This window comes from Neolamprologus brichardi, chromosome 7, assembly GCF_056152115.1.
Source record: "Neolamprologus brichardi isolate AB-2024 chromosome 7, ASM5615211v1, whole genome shotgun sequence".
Classification (NCBI taxonomy): domain Eukaryota; kingdom Metazoa; phylum Chordata; class Actinopteri; order Cichliformes; family Cichlidae; genus Neolamprologus; species Neolamprologus brichardi.
The window spans coordinates 63,043,638-63,057,728 of NC_142110.1; the positions used below are offsets into that span (position 1 = coordinate 63,043,638).

Consider the following 14,091-nt stretch of genomic DNA (forward strand, 5'->3'; position numbering starts at 1 on the left):
ATGCACTATGGGGTACATGTTGGAGAAAGTGTTTCAGTCTACCTTATGTTCTTTTTAAAGAATAGTCATATACGTATTTACACAAGCAGAGTGCATCAGCTGATTTAAACTAATATAGAAACTGGGTAAAATTCATTACATTCATGATGATCATGTTGTGTGGTTTTATGCAGTGATTATGTAAGTTGTTGTGACCGATTGTGACTTTCCTGTTATTTTCTTCCTCTCCCTTCCTCTGCCTCTTCCTCACTGCGTCCTGTCTGCTTTCTTGCGCCGCTCAGATCCGGTACATCTCTCAGACTCAAGGCCTGCCTCCCGAGCAGCTGCTCAACAAGGGGACCAAGACCTCTCGTTTCTTCTCCAAAGAATCAGATTCTCCCTATGCATCGTGGAGACTAAAAGTATGTGCATTCAGATCCTACAAAAATAGACACATATATGACACAAACACAATGTCTGCCTCTTCCTGCCAACTACACGTCATTAAAAGTCAGTAATTGTTCATTAACCCTTTAAAACCGGTTGGAGCGGGCACGCTCTGTTTTGCGTAACTATTTTTAAATCCCGGTAGCTCTGCAACCACGTAAGCTAGCGCAAAAATTTTTTTTGCATATGAAGCCTGAGGAGTTGTACTTACATCTTATGCCATCAGCTTGTCCTCGGTCACAGTTTCCTTCCACATATAGCTTTGCAAAAACTGCATAAAAAGCGCTTGCAGCAACAAAAACATAAAATTCCAGAAACACGCTTTGCCGATCCGATCAGCTGTTCATAACACTTCCTACATTGGATTAGACATCAGCGCGAACTATCGCATGTCCGCCATGATCTGGCCGAAACCGGAAGTGACGTCGTTTTCGCGGAAATGTAGTTTTTTACCGTCCGGGCCTCAATGAGCCTATACTGGTGTTTTTAAAAGTTATGTTTGAGTTTATGACTTTCTGTGTCGTTTCTGGGATGCTTAGGACTCATATTGCACTGCTGGAAATAGTTTATTTTGATGCATATGCTGCTTTTTTGCAAATTTGCATTATAATATTTATTTTTCGTTTTTCCTGCAGTGTATAAAAATTGGTGTATTTCAAAAATAAAACTATGAAGGCACTCAAAATAAATTTCCTGTGGTGGGAAACTTTTTTGTGCAACTTTTTTGTATTTACAGTTTTGAGGGATAAGCCTCTTAAATTTCTCTAACTAGAAATATATGTTAAAAAAACAAAAACGATTTTCAATTTTTTTGTAGTTTATTGCACTTTTTTGCAATTTATGTAATCACTATGCACTTAATTCATACATATTATTAAAATCTAGGCTGTAATGGTTGTATTGATGTATAGCAACTTGAAATGCTCCCAAAAATGGCTCCACAGCATGTAAAAATATAATATAAGCTCTGGCAGACTTGGTTCTATGGTAGGTCTTAAAGGGTTAAAATTTTAGAAAAAAGTCAAGTGAAAGATCCTTGCAGTCAGGGAAAAATAAGAAGTGGCAGTACATTCCCAATAGGAAACAGCTGCATGATCTTTTCCAAACAGAACAAAGCCGGCAAACCCGGAGGAAAGCCGAAGGAAATGTGAAACTGTGTTTAGACTACCTGCTGTGCTGACTTTAAATACAGTTTAAATGAATGCAAGCTGAGTGTTTATCTGTACGTGTACTTTCCAGCAAAACTCAGTTGGAACAAGTTGCACGTCCAGATTTGCATGCTGACGTGTATAGTTTGCTCTCCCTGCTTGTATACTTTGTCTAATACTCTAACCCTTCATCTCTGAAACAAATCCAGTAGTAATTTCCAAAACACAGAGATGCAAACCCCTGCTTATACGAAAGTCTTAACATATTACATTTATGTGTCTGAAATATTTATCTTCATGTTGCTGTTCATCCTCCAGACAACAGAGGAGCATGAGAAAGAGACAGGACTTAAATCCAAAGAGGCCAGAAAGTACATCTTCAGCTGTCTGGATGACATAGCCCACGTGAGTCTTTATAAACCAAATCACTTGGATCGGTTTCAAACCACACCAGACACAAATAAAACACCTTACAATACAATACAAGTCTTACCTTCACAAAATATATATTTAAACCTAAGTTTGTGGCTGTGACTTGCTCTGTCAATTAGGTGAACTTGGTGCTGAGTCCTGATAACGCTGACATGCAAGCAGAGAAGGCAGACAGGCGGGAGTTTGTGTCTCTGCTTAAGAGCATGCTGTTGATCGATGCCGAGGACAGGACTGTTCCCACCAGTGTCCTCAGTCACCCCTTCCTCACTATGACTCATCTTCTGGACTACCCTCACAGCAACCAGTAAGGCTCCGACAGCTCACAAGATGTGTTGATTTTCACATTCCTGTGTGCTTCCTTTCTCCCGTCTAACTTAGAGCACACTGGTAAAAATACAGTATGTACTCGTGAACCACAAACATACAGCTTCCCTTGTCACCCTTACCAGTGTGCAGTCATCTTTCCGCATCATGGACATGTGCCACACTCGGTCCAGCAATGCAGTTTTTGACGCTCTCAACCAGAACACCATTCATTTCTCCAGGCCACCTCTAGCTCCCACTGCCTCCTCTGGCCTCCTGGGCTACAGCAACATACCAATCCACACTCAGGTGAGATTGTGCTAGGAATAGGTTTAGTCTGTCATTCAGCACAACAAGTGCCTAAATGCCTCTAAACATGTACAATTACCGTATTTCCCGGACTACAAAGCGCACCTGAATATTAGCCGCACAAGCTAAAACCAGGGGAAAATCCTGTTTTGTACATACATTAGCCGCACCCGACTAAAAGCCGCAGGTGTTTCAATGTTGACTTATCATATGTAAGAGAATATGCACAAAGGGAATTGTCAGGAAAGAGATGGCTGTTTGGAGACACACCCCTTTTATTAATATTTTGAAAAACAAGTTACGGGTACATATTTGCATAACTTTTTAGGTATATGTACAAGTACTGGTAAATACAAGTACAAAACATGTACTGTGCTTCATAAATGAGTAACAAATGTAGTACATAACAATAACCTACAGCACACCAGAAAAATAGATTCGGACTACCTTTTAGGCTCAGGTGCAGTGACACGGCTTTAACGAGAAGAAAAGTCAGTCATTCACCACCATCTTTCTCTTCTTCCTGCGCACTAAAACCACCAAAGTCCTCTTCTCCAGTGTCGGATACGAACAGGCTCAGGATGGCTACGTCATCCACTCTCAGCTTTCCTTCGTTGTCACTTTCAAAACCAAACAAATCCTCGTTGTCAGTGTCAGAGTCGAACACCCTCTGAAGGGCCGTGGCGGTGTCCTCCTCTCCATCATGCAGCAGTCCAGCCCTTCGAAATCCGTTGGTGATCGTGGATGTTTTCACACTTTTCCACGCTGTCAGATTCCACCGGTGGAGTTGAGCATAACTTGCTTTTCGCAAGTTTATTGCCGCTCGTCATCCACGCCTCCCGCTGAACGCGTAGCGCTACTTTGAAGTTTGTTTTTCGCGCTACTTGTACGGCACTATGTTGCCTGGCGGATGGACATGTGACCAACATACCACTCTTGAACCCCGATACTGTGTGTCTGATCACATGCCCTTCCGCCAGGCAACGTAGTGCCGTACAACAGCGGAACAAACAAAACAAATAGTCTTACGATATCACAAAAATCATGGACAATCCATAGAAAAGCCGCACCTGACTAAAAGCCGCAGGGTTCAAAGCTTGTGTAAAAAGTAGCGGCTTATAGCCCGACAATTAAGGTAATTAACATATTGTTTCTGTTAGCATATTCTTTAATGTTGACCTGAAGTTGCTGTAATGCATCACTGTAGTAAACTGGATTAAATATTTCTGTCACATTGACTTCACTGGCACCACTGTCATTATCTTTTCATGGCTAACCTTTGTTGTGTCTTTCTTTGTCACCGCTCCTTTTCATTTCCTCTCTTCTCCTCTACCTTCTCACCTGATTTCTGTCTATCACTCACTGCTCTCTGCTCTGCCGTTGCCTCTGTGTACACGTACCTGAAGCAGGCTATCACCCAGTCGGCTCCATCAGTGTTGCATCCGGGGATAGCTCTGACAACTGGAAATGGTCAGTTTGGGTGCAGTGACTCATTCCCCCCTGCCCTCCTTCTTTGTCCTCCAACCATGCAAGGTATATCGACTGTTCATAGCTTCTTTTGGCAGTTACACAACATTCATTTTATATTTTCTAAAAAGTAACTTTACCAAAATGGCATAAAATGTAGTTATTGTGTAACAGTTTAATTAAATTTTTCTGTTTTTTTTAAGGCAACCTTAATCAGCCAGCAGGTTATTCTGTCCCCATGGCAACTCAGGCACCTCCTATACAACCCTTACCTGTGAGGCCTGGTGTAATAGCTCAGGTAAGCTCTGTACATGCAACAATAAGTTGAACTGTTAAAGAAGCAGTGGCAGACACACCCTGAGTAACTCTCAGCTCCCGTCGCCCTACTGCTGATGCGTCACTGAGTAAAAGCTTCAGTTCCTCAAAAACCACTTCTGACACCAATGGAGATCAAAGAAGATTACATAACATCTATGATTTGACTCCTTTGTCCCTGTAGCAGGCCTGGTCTAACCGGGGGCAGCAGCTCCTTGTTCCAGCAGCCTGGCAGCAGATGACTCCAGTAGGGCCTCCTCCCTCTCACCCACCACCACCACCACCATCCTCCCTAACCAACGACACCACAGCTGGACCTCAGCGGATCAGCGACTGGGGGTGAGTCACAAAGACTTAAAGTCTGGGGAAAGTCCCTGCTTGCAAGACTTGCACTGGTCAACATTTTTCTGTCAATTTCTTTATTGGCATGTGTGCAAAAATGATAAGATTCATTTTGGGAGTTACCAAATTATGTGCAAAGCAGGGTTGAAATATCATTATTGGAGTTCTTGTCATGAGTTGTAACTGTTTTTCTTATCATGTCACAGCATGTTTTCTGTTCTCTTCATGCTTTTACCCAAAATATGGAGCTTCATGTTTCTCTTACACCCTTTACTCTTAAAATCTGTAACAGGAAAGTACGTCCACACAACAGCCACTATAACGCAGTGATCAAACAACCTCTTCTGACTAATCAGATGCCAGCACTCTCGGCCCATCAGCCGATCAACATCGGCATAGCTCACGTTGTGTGGCCACAGCCAACCAATAAAAGGAACAGGCACAGTCACAACAGGTTGGCTTCTGCTCCTTGTGCACGTCTTTGGATTTTAAATCCTCTGTCACTGATATATTAAACATTTATGAAATAATTCTGTTTAAAGGAACCTGTCTCACTCCAGCAACGTCCACATCACTGGATGTCGGACCCCCAAAATGGCTGACGCTGTTGAACAGGCAGTGGCAGGAAGGGAGCAGCCTCAAAGGGAGGTGCCTTTAGTGGAAACCAGGCAACCAGAAGTTCAAAACACAGATGAGGATGATGATGATGCAGAGGAGGAAGTGAGCTGCTTCAAAGAGGTGGCGACGAACGCTAATAGAGAGTCGGACTTGCTCAGGCAGCGAGATGTGGCGGTTCTGATGGCCGACACTGACGGGAGCCCCACGCCCAGCGTTATCAGCATCCGCAGTGATCTGACAGATGCAGAGGATGAGGGTGGGGAGGAACAACCACTGAGGTGCCGTCTGAATGAGTGAGTATAATCAGGAAAATGAACTCGTTCAAGCTCGCCCTGCTTATGAGGGAAAGCATGTCAGCTTCATGTACAACATTCTGTGAAAGTCCCTGCATTATACAAGAGACTACCTCTAAAATAATAAAAAATATTAAAAACGTCTCCTCAGGTGCAAAGAGAAGTGTGTGTGTGAGGCTTGTGGAAACACCAGTTTGTCTATGGAGAGAGTGTGCTCACTGAGCAGCCCCGACAGCAGCCTCAGCACCAGTTCGTTTGCCTCCAACTCTCTTCAGTCCAGCCCTTCAGTCTCACCATGCAAGAGAGCCAACAGGTAACAGTTTACATCCTTCAGTAACTAAAAAAAGTTGCTCAACAGAAAAACACTGAAAACACTTTTAAGTAGCGGTTGCTTGAATCTTCTTTGTTTGTTTGTCCCTCCCCTCCTGTTCAGCATGTCTGAGGATGATGGTCACGAGAGCGGCTGTGACACAGTGGAAGGCTCCCCCTCATCCGACACGTCGACTTCCCCTCGCGGCAACAGTACCTATCGTTACCTTGACAACAGTAACCACAACAACCGCCCGTCTTTGGCTGCCGTAGTAGCGCCACTACCTTCGCCTACTGTGCAGGGCAGGAGCCCACGTGGCATCAGGACAATGGTAGTTCCACCAATGAGAGTGCAGAATAACAACACTCAGGGGATAGAGGAGCGTGTCCAGAGAAACGGTCAGTGAAAACTGATTCTTCAATGCAAAGTTTGTCTATGTCTATAATTATAATCTGAGGTTGTTTTTGTTTTATTGTATCTTTTTGTTTGTTTTTTGTTACACGTACAGAGAGCTTTGCGCTGTTTTTGTTTTTTACTTTAAAAAAGTGTATAAAAGTGGAGTTTTTAAACAACCCACCTGAAATAGTGGTGGTGGGGTGGGGGTGGTCATGTTTTTGGCCCAGTTGTGTGGTCTGTCACCTGTGCTTTGGTGGTGTTTGCTTTACAGGTCATTTGGAAGCAGTAGGGGCTTACCGCCCCCTAGTGGGTCATAGAGGCTTTAACAGGTGATCAAGAGACAACAGCAGAAGACTTTCTTCTAGTCTAAGACCTCAAAAGATGCATCCGTTGTAGGCAATGCTAACATTGCCTCTGTTATGGCTTTCCCTCCATTTGAGTTGAAAAGTTTTTCTTCTTTAAATCTGCATAGTCTTCCATCAGTGATCCACATTATATTACAGTAGTTTCTAAAGGTTTACATAAAGACAGGACAGGATACTCTGTTGGATCCTACGTACGGAGGGGGAAAGGAGGATGCATTTGGTTTGGTACTGGACCAGAGCTTGAGTTTTTGCCGTTGGTTCTTGCTGTGCAGCAAAAGTTATCCTGAGACACTGACATGAGATCAGTTTCTATACCCAGAATATAATTCTGTATTATAAATGTGTTAATTGTGCAGTGAGTTTAAAACTGATACAGATCAGAGTCTGAGGATCAACTTTGCTCAGATGCCATTTTCTGAGTGTCCATTGTCTTTTTTCCCCTTTGCCTGGTTTTATGGATTTTCGTATCTATTTAATGGTTCTGTGTTGTATGTGAAGATTCCCAGCTGTTTACATATATTCAGGAGTAAGTTTTTTGTTTGTTTTTTTTTAACATTTTGAGTCATGACAGGTTAAAATATGTCATGTTAACTTAAATTAGTAATGGTCACATTTTGAGATGCCAAAAGTTTCATGTTCTTTAACCCTTTAAGACCTACCATAGAACCAAGTCCGCCAGACCTTATATTATATTTTTACATGCTGTAGTGCCATTTTTGGGAGCATTTCAAGTTGCTATACATCAATACAACCATTATAGCCCAGATTTTAATAATATGTCTGCATTAAGTGCATAGTCATTACATAAATTGCAAAAAAGTGCAATAAACTACAAAAAAATTGAAAATCGTTTTTGTTTTTTAACATATATTTCTAGTTAGAGAAATTTAAGAGGTTTATCCCTCAAAACTGTAAATACAAAAAAGTTGCACAAAATAGTTTCCCACTACAGGAAATTTATTTTGAGTGTCTTCATAGTTTTATTTTTGAAATACACCAATTTTTATATACTGCAGGAAAAACGAAATTAAATATTATACTGCAAATTTGCAAAAAAACAGCATATGCATCAAAATAAACTATTTCCAGCAGTGCAATATGAGTCCGAAGCATCCCAGAAACGACACAGAAAGTCATAAAGTCAAAGATAACTTTTAAAAACACCAGTATAGGCTCATGAGGCTATATGGTAAAAAAAAAAAAACGACATTTCCGCGAAAATGACGTCACTTCCAGTTTCGGGCAGGTCATGGCGGACATGCAAAAGTTCGCGCTGACGTCTATTCCAACGTAGGAAGTGTTATGAACAGCTGATCGGATCGGCAAAGCGTGTTTCTGGAATATTATGTTTTTGTTGCTGCAAGCGCTTTTTATGCAGTTTTTGCAAAGCTATATGTGGAAGGAAACTGTGACCGAGGACAAGCTGATGGCATAAGATGTAAGTACAACTCCTCCGGTTTCATATGCAAAAAAAATTATTGCGCTAGCTTACGTGGTTGTAGAGCTACCGGGATTTAAAAATAGTTAAGCAAAACAGAGCGTGCCCGCTCCCACCGGTTTTAAAGGGTTAAACAGAGTAAACCTACTGTCACTCTGGTGTGCATTCTTGTTTGAAGTCATTGTGGTTGTTGCTGTTACTTTTTAGTCACACAGACTAAACCTGGAGTCTATTTTTGGTTTTGTATATGCTTTTGTTTGAATAATGTGTCTTCTGTCTCTTCCAGTCTTAGAGTCCTGGTCCCGGTCCAAAGGGCGATGCAGCTTCGTAGGACAACAGAGCACTCCCTCCTCCATCCCCCTCCTCCCATCTGCCCCCCTGCTGTCCCGACAGCAAAAGGTGACTGGGCAGCAGCACCCTCTGGGCTTTGGACAGGTCAGTTTGTGTCCTTTCTCTTGTTTATATATAGGCCGTTAACAGGTTTGAACTAAGGTTTGCTTCTACTCAGAGGAGATCATTCCAGGAGGACTCTGTGTTTCCCACACTCTGTATGTGGTACTGTGTGTTTGTCTATGAGGCTGACTGCAACAACAGTGAACAGCTGGAAGGGAAAACCAGGGATCAGGACTAATTTGTAAGAAGCCAGTGAACTTTCAAAGTAATAGTGAGGCAGATTTTAATCGACTACTAAGTCAATTGTAAATTTCAATTTTCTTCCCGATTTGAATTGAGTGCATGTTACAAAGTTAAACAACCCACCCCAAGGATTAATGGCGTATACTGATTCTGATATCGTCAGCTTGTGCAGTCAGCTGTATGTTTATACTCAAGAATCTGTCTTTTATGCTGCCACTGTTTACCAGGAAACTGCTGTTTCTGAGTGGCGGTAACATAATCTGCATCTCTGAAGCTTGTGTGTGTGTGGGGTCGCGTACCGGCAAAAACTTGAAAGTTTCTGCTTTCAGCCAAGAAATGGTTCACAGCATAGATTACATGGAAAGACACTGTGCTGTTTATACACTTTGTCTGCGATGGATTACTTACAGAGGTGCTGAAAGTTTTTGTTTCCCTTTTCTGAGCTCTTCCAATCTCTGTTCGTGAAATGACTTAACCAGTGGCTTAGGACCAGCAAAAAAACACGTTGAGCCAGTTGACTGGCTACTGGTCCGTTCAGGCCAGTAATGGTTTCTAACATGCCCAGATATCACCCAGAGTTCACCTGTGAAACAAAAAGCTAAATCAGTCATCTCTAATATTGTTTTTTGTTGCTGCCAGTTGAAAGTAAAACAAGAGGTTTTTAGTGGAGTGGAAAACGCAGCAGCGTTAGGCTGTGTATCTATGAGCTCATGTTCACAGCAACAGACACGAGTAATGTCAGTGTTCTTGTCTTACTCTGAGAGAGAAGAGCATGCGCATATATCAGAGGTCTCAGACGGCTCCTGTGTGAGTTGCGCCTGGTGTTAAAGGAGTCTTCTTGGTCTGTCCTCTCCCTCAGGTGCAGCCGTACGCTTCAAACCAGAGCAGCAAAGAATGGAACGGCAACTATGGGCCTCTGCGGCCGCACGCCTACATTCCCCCTACTGTCCACACGCACACCTTCAGCCCCACACACACCTCAGCCGCCCCCCACACTCTGCTGTCCTACCCCCCCAGCGGCCCACTCACCACCGCCCACCATCCCCACCCCATCCTGCCTTCTCGCCCACCTCCTCCCCCTCTCCTCCAGCATGGCTACGGTCTTTCCCACCCCCAAGGAGGCGCTATAGTTCACCAGGTGACCCTGAGCATCAGCGCCCACCCTCACCACCCTGGACACCCCGCTCCCCACCCTCACAGGCTCCTCCCTTCCCCAACCATCCACCCGCACCACCAGCCTGGATACGCCGCCCACCCCCACCAGTTCAAGCCTCCCTTCCCTCCTCCACCGCCCCCTCCTCACCCTTACATGGCCTCCCCAGCCGCCTACACAGGCTTCCCTCTGAGCCCCACCAAGCTCAGCCACCACCCCCAGTTCTCTTATATCTGAGGAGCAGGGCGGGGCCACAGCAGTACCTTCTGGTCAGGAAGGGCCACGGGAAGTGGACGGGGGCATCAACCTGGGCCGGGAGAGCTAGCAGCAGAGCACAAAATGGCCGCATGTAATGATGAAGATGAGCAAGAAGAAGATGGGAAGATGGAAAACAACGTATCATAGCGGACCGAGTAAGAAAAAAGTAACAATGCCGAAGATGACGTTAAAGTTCGGAGGACAAAGAAATTCCCAGCCTGTAATCCCGATTCATTGATTATGTTTTGATTGTCGGAGCATCTTGAGCTCTGAAAGACTTTCCGTGAAATCGACTAACGGAGGTAATAATAGATAAGAACTGCAAAGCTTTAAAGAGAGCGCAACGGGAGTGAATGAATTCATATGACAATAAGGAAATTTTAATTAAGAATGTGTCCTTTGCATGTTACCTCCCATCAGTGGTTGTTTTTCAGAGAGTATGATCTAATTCACGGCTGGAAATCAGTAGTTGTTGCTGTCAGGCGGCCCAGCCTCTCTCCCCCTTTATCCTTATTGCCTTGTAGCATGTACAAGCCGGTCAGATTGTGTTTGTTAAGCCATCCCAGTGTGTATCGACGACCGCTGATAGCCCCCCACCCCCTCTTTGTTTCGGGCAGACTGTACTGCTGCCCTCTCTTAGTGCCTTAAAACGAGTGTCTCTGACGTTACTTCAGGAGCTTATACAGTAGATTGTACATTTAAATAGTCTTGCAGCACTTAACCTACAGAGTTTAAATAAGATGGGCTTATTGGATACATATGAGGTTAATCCTTGTTTTTATGTTATAATATTGGCAAACGTTGGACTTGGGTTTGCTTTCTAAGTCAGAGTATGGATTTCTTTTAGCTAGAGGCTGCACACATAGGGCTTTGACTGAATGAGCTTTTTATGTACATAAAGAGTGATTTGATATTTTGATAATCGTTTTCTATTCACTATAATACTTAATTCACAACAGTATTGTCACTGTTTACTGTAACTGCAATACAATCTAGATAGACTCTGGGTTGCTGTGTTTTTATTATTTGGCATTTAGGCTAGACTTGCATTAATGCATTTTACGTTCTAGATTTTGGGAGTGGCATAGACTTTAAAAAAACATGAATTTTTATGTTTTTACTTTAAACTGCTTTTCAGTGTTTGAAATAACCTATCAACTTACAGTATCAGTGCTGGGCTATCGAGTATTAGAGTTATAATCGTTTGAAATTATTCATGTGAGGCAAACTTTTTTTTTTTCTTTTTTTTTTTTTGGTCCATGTATTGAAGCCTGTTGTCAGTTTTGATACATTCCTTCAGGGTGGATGCATAGCCTTGATTTGTGTGTTTCTAGTGTTTTTCGACTTTCTTTTCCCCCCACCGTGTAGTAGAGCTGTGTCTTTACCCGTCATATCAGCTGGTATTTTACTCCAATCAGCACCAAAGACTGTTTGTTTTTAATAATTACTGAAGCATGGTCGACGATATTTCTCTCCTTTTCACCTCCAGCATACTTGTTGCGGTTGTCAACATTGGAATATATTGTGAGATCTCTATTTTGAGTGTTTCGGTTGAGGTTTTATTATTATTATTATTTTCTGAGCTGTGTTTGGCAAATTGTTTTTTGGAATGTATTAGATAATAAGCTGCTATGTACTGATTATCTGCCACTTCGTAGCTGTGAATTTCGAGGATTAATCTCATTCTAGCCTGCATTCTCGCTCTTGTATTGTAGTTCTGACAGCTAGATACAATAGAAGTGGGGTTTATTTTGATCCTAGAGTATATTGAATGCTACTCTATATGCTAGTGCCTCTGTATATTGGCTTTGTTGTTTTGAAGTGATTGTAAACTGCTGTAATGGAAGTTATGAGTTTTCCTTTTCTTCCCACCCCCCTTTTTTTTTTTTTTTTAAATTCAGTGCTTTTTGGTGTGTGTGTGTGTGTGTGCGCGTGCGTGTGCGTGTGTGTTTTGTGCGTATGTATTTAGCATCAGTATTTCAAACGTAGGCTGGATTCACTCTTTGATTCTGTGTGCTGTTGACGTATTATCGTTTTTCTTCTCATTTGCGTTATCGGACTGTATTCGCAATTCTTCGTACTGTACAACTAGTGCCTTTCTTCATACAAGTGGCTGAGAGATGATGTCTCGCATCAATATCAAAGCAGTCACGCGTTAAGACTAGTTTTCTTTCTAACGGGATCAGATCCTGTTTTCACAAAAAAAGAAGAAAAAAAAAATCCAAAGTTTGTTTGTTAGACCGACATGACGTCTAAAAACAATCCCTCTTTTCACAGAATCCTAAGAAGGTTCGAGTCAGGGAATGTTTCATCGTGCTCACCGTACTTGTGCAGTACTCCAGAACATAGGGCCTGAACATACACAAATGCAAAGCTTTACTCTCAAACAGTGAATGTATTTGTGGAACTCGACGTCTGTTTGTGGTTTTCAAATGTTGTTGCGTTTCTGTTGGCTGCACAGCTTCTTTTTTTTTTCTTTCTTTTTTTTGTGATTGGGATGTTGATATGCAGCTATTACCATAGGCAGACATCATGTGTTTCAGTCAGGGGCTCCTTCAAAAGGCTTTATCTATCAATTAATATTCAAAGGTTTAGCTCCAAAGTTATCCCACCCTGATCTGCTTATTGTATTACATCATATTGGTTTTTGCTATGTTGCTTAATTAATGGGTGTATCCTGTTTGGTTTTTTTGTCTACTATTCTACCGCGTCGATGAATTTTAAGTGATGCGCAATGGTGCGCAGTTTGGCTTGGAGTGCAACTGCACCGTAACATGTACTCCACTCCAAGGAAGATCAGTTTTTAAATCCTGTGGCGTGCAGCCCCTGTGTGTATTCTTTGTCAGCCACGCACAGGTGATGAGATGTACCAAATTCAGCAACATCGCACGCCCCTCCTTCTCCATTTGAGGTTAACAATCTCAAAGGCTCTAGAGGGGTTGCACAGCCCAGGATCCAAAAGCACTTGGTGCTCAGCATCCTCGAGCAGGCCTGAGGACTGCTCGGACACCAATAAAATGAAAGCTGAACTTTCTGTGACAGAGTTCCTCCTATAGGCATTGTAACTAACGAGTCCCTCTTATAACAAACTAAACCAAAAAAGCAATAATCCAAAAATGGCTCCACTCTTAACACTAAAATTTAGACCCCCAGGCCTGCCATTATTGGCGCTATATCAAAGCTACCAAACATCCTCTCAATGTCTCATATGGACTGAAAAATAAGCAGTGTGAACACATGAATTTTTGTATGGCACCTATGAAATTATCGGGTAAACATTTGTTGTACTTGGACACAATTATGTAGACATGATTGCTAAATCGAATCTGTTACTGTTCTAAATGTGTAGATTTGTGTGGCTTTGATTTTTCATTTTGGTTTTATTTTTTATCTTAAATGCTACACTTGTGTGACATGTAGCAACTGCACTGTGCAATATACATCAATTTGAGGACTGGGGAAATGATAATTGTTTGGTTGTAATTATGTGTGTCTTACCAGTTTGCAGTCGTTTTCCTGCCCCTCGCCCCTCCTCTAGTTCTCAGTGAGTTTCAGTGTGACCAAGCCGTATATACTTTGTCACAAAAAGCGGGTTCCTTCTTGGTGACTCTTATTGGTGAGTGTCAAATTATGAAATGATGGTGTACCATGTCAAGATTCACTTGGAATTAAAAAAAAATCTTTTGCTTCAGTCTGTGTCTGCCTCTGATTGTACATGGTGATTCGTGAAAGTTTATTTAAAGGGATTAAAACACAAAATGTGTTTGTTGGGATCATATTAAAGTGCTCATTTCTAGTTCCATATTTTTATCCGTGAACTGTACTACAAAGGCTTGGCCTGACTGACAATATTCCTCATTTCTCCTATACTGGCCTTTGTGC

At 42.4% G+C, this 14,091-nt stretch overlaps 1 protein-coding gene across 1 annotated transcript in view; it reads left to right on the forward strand.

Moving 5' to 3' along the window:
* Positions 1–13,900, forward strand: part of LOC102793109 (homeodomain-interacting protein kinase 3-like) — a 30,712-nt gene extending 16,812 nt beyond the window's left edge. Inside the window, exons 6-18 of the mRNA XM_006804769.3 lie at positions 282–401; positions 1,893–1,979; positions 2,126–2,310; positions 2,456–2,618; positions 4,028–4,151; positions 4,289–4,383; positions 4,585–4,739; positions 5,035–5,196; positions 5,285–5,653; positions 5,805–5,966; positions 6,087–6,361; positions 8,449–8,597; positions 9,658–13,900. Of these exons, the coding sequence (XP_006804832.2) occupies positions 282–401; positions 1,893–1,979; positions 2,126–2,310; positions 2,456–2,618; positions 4,028–4,151; positions 4,289–4,383; positions 4,585–4,739; positions 5,035–5,196; positions 5,285–5,653; positions 5,805–5,966; positions 6,087–6,361; positions 8,449–8,597; positions 9,658–10,188 (2,577 nt within the window). The 3' untranslated portion in view covers positions 10,189–13,900. The remainder of the gene's footprint in view (positions 1–281; positions 402–1,892; positions 1,980–2,125; positions 2,311–2,455; positions 2,619–4,027; positions 4,152–4,288; positions 4,384–4,584; positions 4,740–5,034; positions 5,197–5,284; positions 5,654–5,804; positions 5,967–6,086; positions 6,362–8,448; positions 8,598–9,657) is intronic.
* Positions 13,901–14,091: the final 191 nt, after the last annotated feature.